Raw genomic sequence first — 12,126 nt, 5'->3', positions numbered from 1 at the left:
TGAGATGTGCACACCCAGGAACCTGGTGCTGCTCACCCTCTCCACAGCAGCACCATTGATGGTCAGCGGAGTGTGCTGGGTGGGCTCTCCTGAAGTCCACAACAATCTCCTTTGTCTTCTCCACATTCAGAGAGAGATTGTTGTCCTTGCACCACATGGCCAGGCGGCTTACCTTGCTCCTGTAGTTTGTTTCATCATCATTGCTGATGAGACCTACCACAGTTTTGTCGTCCACAAACTTGATGAAGAGGTTGGAGCTGTGTGACAGGGTGCAGTCGTGGGTTAGCAGAGTGAAGAGAAGGGGGCTCAACACACATCCTTGGGGGGCCCCGGTGTTTAGAGTGATGGTGCTGGGGATGTTGCTGCCGGCAACGACGGTGCAACCAGTCGGCATTCTGACGTATGCGTTCCTAGTCTCCAGATGAGTGAGGGCTGGGTGGAGAGCAGTTGAGATGGCATCATCGGTCGAGCGATTTGACCGATATGCAAACTGGAACGGGTCCAAAGAAGGGGGAAGAGCAGACTTGATGATGATGGGATTGAGTGCGACCGGACGGTAGTCAGTGAGGCAGGAGGGAGTCGACTTCTTCGGGACTGGAATGATGGTGGCAGCTTTGAGGCACGTGGGGACAACAGCCTGACTCAGTGAGGTGTTGAAGATGTCTGTGCAGACATCTGTGAGTTCCTCCGCACAGTCTCTCAGCACGCGACCAGGGATGTTGTCTGGACCCGGAGCTTTGCTGAATTGATCCTGCTGAGGGATCTCCTCACGTTGACCGGGAACAGTGTCAGCACCTGGTCGCCGGGAGGGGGTGGGGTCTTCTGTGCAGGAGTGCTGTTGTGTGTCTCAGAACGAGCGAAGAAGTCATTCAGCTTGTTCAGCAGAGAGATGGAGCTGACAGAGGTCTGTGGTGGTGGTTTATAGTCCGTGATGGTCTGTATCCCTGGCCACAGACTCCGAGTGTCTCTGCTGTCGCTGAAGCGGTGAGCAATCTTCTTGGAGTACTGCCTCTTGGCCTCTCTGACACCATGTGACAGGTTGGCCCTTGCTGTTCTCAGGCCCTCCTTGTTCCCAGCTCTGAAGCCAATGTTTCTCACCCTCAGGAGCCTGTAGACCTCCTCTGTGAGCCATGGTTTCTGATTGGCTTGAACAGTGATGGTCTTGGTGTTTGTGACATCGTCAATGCACTTTGAGATGTAGGCAGTGACAGTCATCAGTTATTTGTTCATCAAGGTGCAATGATATCTTTCAGAGTATGATATCAGTATTTAAAGGATAAGTACCGTTTTTTACAACCTGGACCTTATTTCCAGCAATAGATATGGTCATTTACTCACCCAGATAACTTTGGTGTCATTCGGCGTCGTTCGGACGAAATTAGATCCAGTGTAGCGCCAATATATCCATATAATGCGAGTAACGGGGCACCGACACACAGCCTCTATATAACACATTATCTGCCACGAAACTAGTTCATTTCACTAATATTTTGTTACGATATGCTAGCGCTATTAGCCTCTGAGTCCGGGCTCGTCCGTTATCAACATCCGGGGTCAAACTAGCAGTAGCAGCTACAGGTAAACAAGCCGCGCTGCCGCGGGTGCGCGCGCAGCTCAGAGACGACATCTTCCAGGTCAGAGGTAGTAGCTCAACCTACAGACCCCGGATGTTGACAATAGACGAGCCCGGACTCAGAGGCTAATAGCGCTAGCATATCGTAACAAAATATTGATGAAATGAACTAGTTTCGTGGCAGATAATGTGTTATATAGAGGCTGTGTGTCGATGCCCCGTTACTCCCATTATATGGATATATCGCCGCTACACTGGATCTAATTTCGTCCGAACGACGCCGAATGACACCAAAGTTATCTGGGTGAGTAAATGACCATATCTTTTGCTGGAAATAAGGTCCAGGTTGTAAAAAACGGTACTCATCCTTTAAATCTAATGCTCAGCAAGTAAGCGAATAAGAATATTTCTCACAATATTTCTCTGCTTCAGTATTTGATTTGGCTCACATAAGTGACACATTGAGTCGTATTCCACATCATTATTGTTCATCTTGTGCCTGTAAAAGATCTCGAAAGTTAAAAAGGTCAGTCTGCACGAACAGAAGTGACTCTCTCCCACAAAAAACACTGCTCTTGAAACGCCTCGTCAGTGGTGCCGCTTTTATTTCTGGGACCTTGTGACATCACAGTCACCATGCCACACATTTGCATATTTTATGTCTCATGGCTAGTTTGGCACGCACGAAATGATTTAGCACAGCTGCCCTGTAGTTGTTAGCGGTGCTGGGTCCAGCATGTGTGAGCTGACCAATCAGAGCAGACTGGGTATTTAGGAGGGTGGGCTTTAAATAGACAGGAGCTAAACCAGAGCATTTTAGTGAGAGGCTGATAGTGTTGCTGCACTGGACAGTATAAGAGAACTGATATGTTTTTGAGCATCAGAGCATTTAATCCTATTCTAGTTATAACCCCCCCAAAAAATTATAATGAGATTGAAAATTAGCATAATATGTCTCCTTTAAAATTAATTCATAACTGATGATGATTTGGACTAACTTCATTTCTGTCTTCATATGCAGCACTGGTCCGGTTAGCCAGCGGCTCAAGTCAGTGCTCTGGTAGAGTGGAGATCTTCTATAAGGGCCAGTGGGGAACTGTGTGTGATGATGATTGGGACTTGGCCAATGGCGATGTGGTATGTAGACAGCTTGGCTGCGGTCATGCAGTTTCTGCTCCTACAAGTGCCCACTTCGGTAGAGGCAGTGGTCCAATATGGCTGGATGATGTGGAGTGTACAGGCCAAGAGTCTGCTCTCTCAGACTGTACTCACAATGGACTTGGAGAAAATAACTGTGGGCATGGTGAAGATGTTGGTGTTTTCTGTTTAGGTAAGAGGCCTGGCTCATTCTGACTCTGTGAATGAAGTCTTTACCTCAGGTAAAACTGCGGCAGCTTTTATGACCAAACTTACTAAACCTTACTCTCTGTTTCAGGTGCTCTAGATAAGCCCCAAATCACTTTCAGTCCGTCTACAGATTTACATTTGGGTGACAAAGTGGAAATTACCTGCACCGTCGTATCAGAACACCTGGGTGGGACATTTGTCCTGAAAAAGATGGAAGGAAATTTTCAAATGGAAAAATACTCTGAACACGAAGCTGCAACCTTTGTCTTCCCTTCAGTGGACTTCAGCCAAAAGGGGTCATACTACTGTGAATATCAGAAGAAATTGCCCAATCAAGTCATCTATTATCCCCAAGGGAATGCAGCTGAACTCTCCATCACAGGTCAATAATTTTGTGCTTTGTTTGTCCCCTTGAACATAATTGATGGAAATTTGACTGTGCAAGATTGCAAACATGAATATGATCTCTATGAGTTTGTAAAATTCTTTGTCTGTTCTGCAGTGAAAATGGACATACCCAGAATCTCCCTGATATCTCCTCGTGTAATCTACAGCCCAGACAAAATATCGGTCAACGAAGGCAGCAGCTTCTCCGTCACCTGCTCTACTCTTTCGACATATACAGGAGGTTACTTCTATCTGGGAAAGTCCAATATGACCACCACAGAGGCAAAGCCTGCATTTGGCCACTCTATCTTCTACCAGGCAACCTTTGACTTCCCTTCAGTAGCACATGAGCACCAAGGAGAATATAGCTGTGTCTTTGGTGTTAATGTCTCCAGCATGTCATTCTGTTCTGTTCCCTCAAAGTCACTACAAGTCAGTGTAGTCGGTGAGACCCATATGGGAAAGAAATAGATATTTTGAAAACATTTTTATGTCTTATCTGAAACTATTACGAAGTCATATATATGACAGTAAGTCTACATACAATGTCCTTCGTAGATGTGTGTAATATCAAACTTATTTGACTTGGGCAACCATTAGTAAAACCGAAATCATGCAAGTATTGTATAAAAACCTTACAAGACATATTTAAGATGTAACATATGTGAGACATGCATACAAATAAGTAAACACAAATTTCAAATAAAATGACATGGAAAAGCACATAATGAGATGTGATTCATTCATTGTGATAACACCAGAATGTTAAAGGTTAGCATTTTCTCAAATCCAGGTTTCTACCTAACATTGTCCTCTCTCTCAACTAGTGAATTTTACTAAAATGATTACATGGAGAATATTTGTTGTTATTTAAGATTTTATTAGAAATTATATCCAATAAAACAGGCAAATTAATTTTTATTCACACAGTTCTTGTGTATGCAGCAAATATTCAAACGTATTCAATATTAGGCAAAATAAAAAAGTTGCACATTTACATTTGAAATTCAGAGCAGTGGCAATAGATTTGCCAGTATGCCTTGCAGTTTTAGATGTTGCATTGAAATACATAAATGTTGATGACATGCATTGCAAAATATATCAAAGAAGAATTTATGTATATTGTAGTAAACTCTTCACTCTGATATGTGCCCTTTCACTATAGTTACATTGGTAATAGATTTGACAGAAGTGTTTCTCACCCTTAAATTACAGAACACTTGCATTCAATTTCTATGGAGCCTGTAAAGGGACATGGGGAAGGGAAAAAAACGTAAATGTTCCTTGTGTGCACTTACAAGAAGCTTTCTGGTGAGAACAAAAAAACTTTCTTGTGCGCACCAGAAAGTATTGCATGCGCGCATGATGTCTTGGAGACCGTCCATTGCATTTTCTTTCTTTTGTTTCCCCGTTTCATACTGAATTATACTGCTGCTTGCTTCTGTGCAATACCAGAAGTTTGCTCATAACAACTCTCCTTTTGAACTACATTTCCCTTTTATTTTTTGCAGCTGATCATTTGAAGTGTCTACTGTTCCTATCATTCCAGTTCCAGCATTATGTTACATGTGGCTGGGTTTTCCTGCTGTAAATAATGTATTTTTCAAATAGTAAGTAGATATTGTGTAAAAATGTAATCTCCTGTCATCCCCAGTCTTTAATGATTGATCCAAATGTCAACATACGTCCAGGTTGCAGCCCAAGTCCAGGCAGCCCCTTTTATTCGGAACAATCACTGGATCTGTACATGTGACTTGTGTCCTTTGGATGTTTCAGATGTGATCATTTTTTTAGTTTGAATTGTGAGTTCATTTTAATAGCTGCCCAGACTGGTTGAATTTAAAAGGTAAGGGGGACTTAGACACCGTTGCTGATTTTGACAGAGAAAAAAATGCTGTATGGTTTCCAGAAATCAAGCTTTTCTCGCTGCTCTGCTAACGACACCACCATTTATTTTTCTTAAATGAGGAGTAACAATACTTATTTCTATTTTACTCTACCTTGACAGCATTTAACCTACTTTGAAGGCACAATATGATCTTCACTTCTGAAAAACGACATTTTGTTTGTTTTTTGTCAATAGGTGAGTTTCGGTGTTTCTAATTTTACTTACACCATTTCACATTTTTCACTTGACTTCAAAAATCAAAAAATACGATTACAGCAAAATGTTTAGTTGCATTAACAGGTACAGGAGTGAAAGTGTGTAAGTGTTTAACAAGAACATTGTATATTATCATGGAGAGTTGCTTTTATCAATTTAAAAAAAAGTCACTGTTGGACAATTATATCTGTGTTTGAGACCTTTATGAAAATGAAATGGTACATTCAAGGGGCTGATCCTGATTCATAGTAAAGTCACAATTAAGCATTAACTGCTCTGTATTCTTTGGACAATATTGTTTAAACATTGATGACAAATCTCTGAGTTATTGGGCTTAATTAGAACATTTTACCATATTTTTCTGCTGTAGGTCTACTGAGTCTATCACTGCTTACAGGCCAGTAAGTAAAATCTGTTTCATGCCTGAAAACACATGTATAATATTTAGATATTCTGATTTCTACACCATGATATAATGAAAAGGACTTTCTTTATTGAGTTAATAGTGACACAACCTACAGCTATTATGCTTTCCTTTTCCGATTTGCAGAATGTGACAAAATCAGGCTGGTCGGGCCTTCACGTTGCTCTGGTCGAGTGGAGGTCTACCATGCTGACACTTGGGGAACGGTGTGTCATGATCAGTGGAGAACTGTCAATGCTGAGGTGGTGTGCAGAGAGTTAGACTGTGGGACAGTTATTGAGGCCAAGAGAGGTGCTTTTTTTGGAGAAGGAAAAGAAGAGATCTGGCTGGATAATGTGCAGTGTGCTGGTCATGAGTCGTCCCTCCTCAAGTGCGAACACAGACCATTTGGGCAACATAACTGTCGCCATAGTGAAGATGCTGGAGTTGTCTGTTCGGGTAAGGCTGAGTTCAATCACGTATCTCAGTTTATGTTTGCTTTACTTGACCCATTTAAAACACTTAATCAAATAGCACCCTTCGTACGTTTGTTACGGGAATAGTTGGACATTTTTGGAAACATGCTTGTTTGCCCTCTTGTTAAGAGTACAACAACAATATCTGCCAATACAATATTGTTGTTGGCACCACCGTGTAAAGACAACAACCAGCATTTCTGATGTTCTCAGAGTTGCAAATAATAACAACACAGGACAAAACAAGAGTTTATTGAATAATTTAGTCTATGATGGAAATGTATCCCCATTTAACCTTCTTTTTTCCTGGCTGACCGTTTGCCTGGTGGCAGACAAAATTGTGTAGTGATAACGAGGTTTATGGGAAACCTGTGTAAACCTAGATGGTTTCATTATTCTTAATCCATTACATTGTGCCAATGACCAACACCAACACAGCTTTATAGACCAAATCACAATATTTGTTTACAAAGCTCATGCATTAGCTAACATATAACTTAATTTTCATTTTCATTATGTTATTTCAAAATGTGTACATCTAATTCATCTAAAATGCATGTCTGATGCTTTCCTACATCATCTGGCAGTGTGTCTGAGATGTCCCTGTTGTGTAGATAGCAAAGATACAGTACATGAAATAAACACAGGTGTAATGTCAGACAGGTCGGTAAACAGCCACCAGATTACCCATTTGATTGTGTCAATATTTGCATTAAAAAGGTCATTGTCCAGTGCCCATGCCTTCACCTCATGTCACCTTCATTCTACATCAGCTGATTATTGCATTCCCATAAAATTGGGGGACGGATTAAAATAATTGAATCAGAAGATGCAAACTTTTTCTGATTTTTAGCCCTGAGTGTGGGTCAAGCTCCAAAATATCTTGGTTGTGCATTTTGTGGATTTTAAAAAGCTCCCTTCAGGTTTTCAAAAGCTGAGTCTTACTCATCCTGTTGAGCAAACTAAACTTGAAAATAAAAATTTGTGAAGTGCCTGTTCTGCCACTGCTGTGGACATTTTACAAGATTTGTTTACAGTTTTGTGTTGAAACTGTCCAATGTGATATTTATTTATTAGTACTTGCTACCAAACAGTACAAAGATTTAAAGGCCCTGGTATGCAATTTTTTCTGTTAACTTGATGAACTTGATGATTTCTACCTATATGATTTGCAGATTATGTCAGGGTGGTCAACGGAAGCAGTCGGTGTGATGGCAGATTGGAAGTCTATCATGAGGGCCATTGGAAACGAATATGCAGCAGTGACTGGGGCAAGGCAGAAACTGACGTGGTGTGCCGAGAGATTAACTGTGGCACCGCTGTCACTCCGACTGAAGATCTACATTTTGGTGAGGCACGTGACATGGTTGGAATCAAGACCTCCTGTTTTGGAAATGAGAGCTCTATCTCAGAGTGCAAGCTTCAAGAATTCAAGGAAAGCTGTGTTGATGCTACGGTTTTCTGTACAAGTGAGTCAAAAACTACATCTGTAATTTTGTAGTGAACTTTACATGGTTAGACTGTCTGCTGTGTGGAGGATTTCTGAGCAAACATGGCCCTTTGCTTTTTCTTTTCCACCTGACAGACAGTAAACCAATTCGGCTGATGAACGGGACTAATCGATGCAACGGCCGAGTGGAACTCTTCCACGATGGACAGTGGGGAACAGTTTGTGATGACAGATGGGGCATGCAGGAAGCAGCTGTCGTGTGCCGTCAGTTGAACTGTGGGAATGCTCTCTCAGCCAAGCACAATGCCTTCTTCGGCAGAGGTCGGGATCAGGTTTGGTTGGACGAAGTTGAGTGTTCTGGTCATGAGAAATCCCTTGCTGACTGCCCGCACAGCGGTTTTGGAGAACACAACTGTGACCACAACAAAGATGCTGGTGTTGTATGCTCAGGTAACACATGCCGTACATCTGTTGTTAAAAATGTCAAGTACTTGTCAAGGTTGATCAGAATCCTGATTTCATAGTACCATGTTAGAAAATCCTCCTGCAGCCTGTCACAGTTATCATTTGCTGTTCCTCTTTCTGTGTCATATCACAGATTTAGAAGTAGTACTATCTGTTCTCCTTTCCACAAACCCTATCATCCTGAAAAGCACAGGGAAATACTACATCTCACTGCTGAAAAAACCCTGACCTGGGTATATAGTTAACCCTGACCCTAACTGCTTCCTTTCCAGACTCAGTCAGATTGTACAACAGGATGAACCGCTGCTCTGGCAGGGTGGAGGTCTCCCAGGGTGGCCAATGGGGGAAAATTTGTAATAGTAACTGGGGCCAACAAGAGTCTACAGTGCTGTGCAAGGAACTCGGCTGCGGACCTCCAAAAAATTCTCAGGAAAGCTTCCATTTTGGTGACACCAGACTGAAAGGGTATACAAGCACATGCGCTAGAAATGTGAGCTCTATCTCCAACTGCACATTTCAAGAAATCACAGAGACATGTGAAGGTGTTTCTCTTTCATGTACAGGTAAGATGATGTAAGAGACGTCTGTCTTCTCTCAAATATACTGGAACCAGATGGCACTCGTACAAGTTTTTCCTCAGCGGAGGATGTAACCATTGACGGCATCCTCCTCACCCGAGCTGTAACATTAGCTAGCCTAGTTAGCTAGTCTTCCTTCTGTGTTGTGACACCGAAGGAAATACATGAAACTGCTCACACATATGTGGATTACCCTCATTAAGCTGGTAATAAGACATTGTTGTTGAGTTTTTCCAGATGTATTTCTTTGGTGCTTTGAACACCACAAACTGAGTGCCATCTACTTCCATTATATTTGAAATAAGGCAGATATCTCGAATAAACAGCACAACAGATAGGAGGTAAAATACTGAATTACATTAAACATTTTCGGACCTTTCCTCAGATATTCCACCGATAAGGCTTGTCAATGGCACCGACCGATGCTCTGGCAGAGTGGAGGTTATGCATGACGGCCAGTGGGGAACAGTGTGTGATGATGAGTGGGACCTCAGAGATGCAGAGGTGGTGTGCAGAGTCATTGGCTGCGGAACAGCTAAGACGGCCAAAACGCGTGCCTTCTTTGGTCCAGGCCAGGGAGACATCTGGCTGGATGATGTCGACTGCCACGGTAACGAGACGTCCCTCATGCACTGCCGACATCCAACCCTCGGGGAAAATAACTGTGGCCATGGCGAAGATGCTGGCGTGGTGTGCTCAGGTATCATCTCTGATGGGTTGTTGGTTCTTCTTTATTAGCACATTATTTACTTATTTCTCAAGTGTTTCCATGCTTACATTGATCTGTTGCCCATAGTGCCTCCGATGAATATTTTGCTGATTACGTAAAGAATGAAACTGTTATATTACAGTTATTTCCACTACATTATATGAATCAGGATATCACATGCAATTTGAATTAAATGGTAACTCCACTGATTTTACACATTAATCTGGTTTAAGGTCTTGGGAAGTACTACTGCGTATGTGTCAGTTGCTAAGATGCATTCTGGGTAATGTAGGCGTCAGGTTTTGAAAAGCAGTCCTCTGGTCTGGCTTTACACTCCTATAACACTGTTGGACTCATTATGAACATTTTCAAAACAAATGATCAAAATCGATACAGCAGAACCAGAGATATTGCTTTTTTTATTCCATTTATTCTTGTTTTTAAAAACCTGACGCCTACATTACCCACAACGTCACTTAGCCACTGACTAACATCACTGGCGGCAATTCATCAGATTATGCACAGCTTCCTCTGGAGCCACAAAGGCTTTATAATACTTTTTTCACATATGTAGTAGTTCTCCTCAAGACCTGCAAACATAGTTAAATGTGTAAAATTGGTGGAGTTTCCCTTTAATCAGATGTTTCTTTCATTCGTCAGCTGTAGCGGCAGAGAGAGCTCTCTCTCACAGTGCACACTGACAGAATATGTCCGGACCAGCCACGATCGTATTGAAGAGGCAGCTGTCGAATGTTCAGGTGATGAATTGAAAGTTGAATTCCTTCACTTATTGTGAAAAGAGATAGAACTACATGGTAAAGCAGCTCTTGTGCATATATCATTTATTTTCATTTTGTAAATTATGGTCAAATGATTAGAGTAAAATGGACAATAAAGCAGGTTATGCTTTAGGGAGTGGCTTCCTTGTGATTGACAAGTCTCTACCATGGTTTGTCCTCTGGTTCTCGGTCAGATCAATCAGACCTGAAACCATTATCATTCAGGCATAGTGGAAATTCCTCTGGCTTGTTTGTAAGTCTTCAAACTAGAGCTGTCAATTTAACCTCTATTAATCACATGATTGTCCGTAGTTAACTCGCGATTAATCGCAAATTAATCTCACATTTTTCATCTTTTCTAAATTAACCTTAATGGGATATTTTTCAAGTTTTTAATACTCTTATCAACATTGGAGTGGACAAATATGCTTGCTTTATGCAAATGTATGTTTATTATGATTGCAGCAATTCAAAACAAAAACAAATACTGTCCAGAATATTCTCTGGAATAACCTCAAAGGTACTGCATGCTCAAAAAATATTGTGAAAGCACAACATGCAACAACAGATGGGCACTGCCCGGATGTAACTTTCCTTAGTAATACTAACACAATGTAGTGTCCAATTTTACACTTGTAAAGGTTAAATACACAATGTTAGTCAGCCTGCAAGCTGTAGCCACACATTTAGCAATCGCTGTTGAAAGTTTGTCTCATGTAGAGTTGTCCAGGCGTCTCTGTTGCAAACTTTCCAGCAGTCCGCCACCACAGCCACCACTAGCTATTTAGCTTAGCATAAAGATGGTGGTCTTGTTGAAGCAGCTACCCTAAATGAATCATAAATCAGATATAAAGAGCTAATTAGTGAGGTTAAGAAGTTCCAATCTAGGTCCAATATACAGCATACACACGTGTAATGTGGAAACTTTTAATTAATAGTTGTAGATAGTAGATATTTTAGAAAATACACTAATTTGCTTTGCTTTTAAGAGTTGTGAAATGGAGCGAGCAGCTAGTTAGCTTAGCATAAAGACTGGAAAAATGGTGAAACAGCTACCCTAAATGAATCACAGTTCGCATTGGCTGACATTAAGAATCTTATTAAAAAAACATTAAAAAAGCATAGTTATGTACAATGTATATACAAGAGGTAACCGTGCTTAAGCCTGGTTGCGGCTGGAGCAATGTGAGTGCAGGCCAGCGGGGGACTGGGGAGGAGCAAAAATCGTGCTTCGGCGCAGTACGGAGCAACTGGGCCAAATGTGAGTGCGCCCTTAGACACAACTAGAGATCACCTTGTAATGGGATCACACCAGCTGAGATGCCAGATCAGAGTGTATTGAGCAATAGAGCACATGACATGAGAGAAGGGAGTTGCATAAGAAATGAAGATTAATCTAACAATGAAATATAAATTCATCTAGCAAAGAAAAAAGATAAAATAGAGATATATAAAAAACAGTAAAAAAGAACATTGAAGCATTGAACAGTATAGTTGGTAATGATTTTCAATTCTACCTTTCCATTATGAGCTATAGATGTTGGGTTGGGGTGATTACATAACATGTTTGGCACACAATCTCTACAGTATATCAGTAGATTAAAATGTATTAAAAATCTGTATGATAATCGTGTGACTCTCCCCCATTCTCTCCATCTCTCTCTGCACCTCCTCCACCCTCACCCCTACTGACGACACCTTGTCTCTCTTTCAGGACTTCACTGCTTTTCAAAGAGCAGTTGAGGATGAAGACTTGGAGGGATTTCTCAAACTCTACATCCAACCATGTCACAACCACGTCCGCTGCATTATCTACACATCTAATAAAGCAAACAAACATTAATATTGCTGTTTC

At 41.5% G+C, this 12,126-nt stretch overlaps 2 protein-coding genes across 2 annotated transcripts in view; both read left to right on the top strand.

The window, feature by feature from the left end:
* Positions 1–4,830, top strand: part of LOC311271351 (uncharacterized protein) — a 54,485-nt gene extending 49,655 nt beyond the window's left edge. Inside the window, exons 45-47 of the mRNA XM_084376966.1 lie at positions 2,595–2,903; positions 3,009–3,302; positions 3,423–4,830. Coding sequence (XP_084233092.1) covers positions 2,595–2,903; positions 3,009–3,302; positions 3,423–3,778 — 959 coding nt within the window. The 3' untranslated portion in view covers positions 3,779–4,830. The remainder of the gene's footprint in view (positions 1–2,594; positions 2,904–3,008; positions 3,303–3,422) is intronic.
* LOC311271350 (scavenger receptor cysteine-rich type 1 protein M130-like) lies at positions 4,562–12,123 on the top strand (the record flags this gene model as incomplete). The annotated part of the gene is made up of 8 exons (XM_084376965.1): positions 4,562–4,580; positions 5,962–6,273; positions 7,466–7,759; positions 7,876–8,190; positions 8,478–8,768; positions 9,169–9,483; positions 10,153–10,250; positions 11,986–12,123. The coding sequence occupies 7 exons, from the start codon at positions 4,562–4,564 to the stop codon at positions 10,191–10,193; spliced, it is 1,587 nt and encodes a 528-aa protein (XP_084233091.1). The 3' UTR covers positions 10,194–10,250; positions 11,986–12,123.
* Positions 12,124–12,126: the final 3 nt, after the last annotated feature.

Source organism: Pagrus pagrus, assembly GCF_965226575.1.
Source record: "Pagrus pagrus genome assembly, chromosome: 16".
Lineage (NCBI taxonomy): Eukaryota > Metazoa > Chordata > Actinopteri > Spariformes > Sparidae > Pagrus > Pagrus pagrus.
Note: the sequence above shows the minus strand (reverse complement) of the source record. Positions and strands in the feature narration are given on the sequence as shown.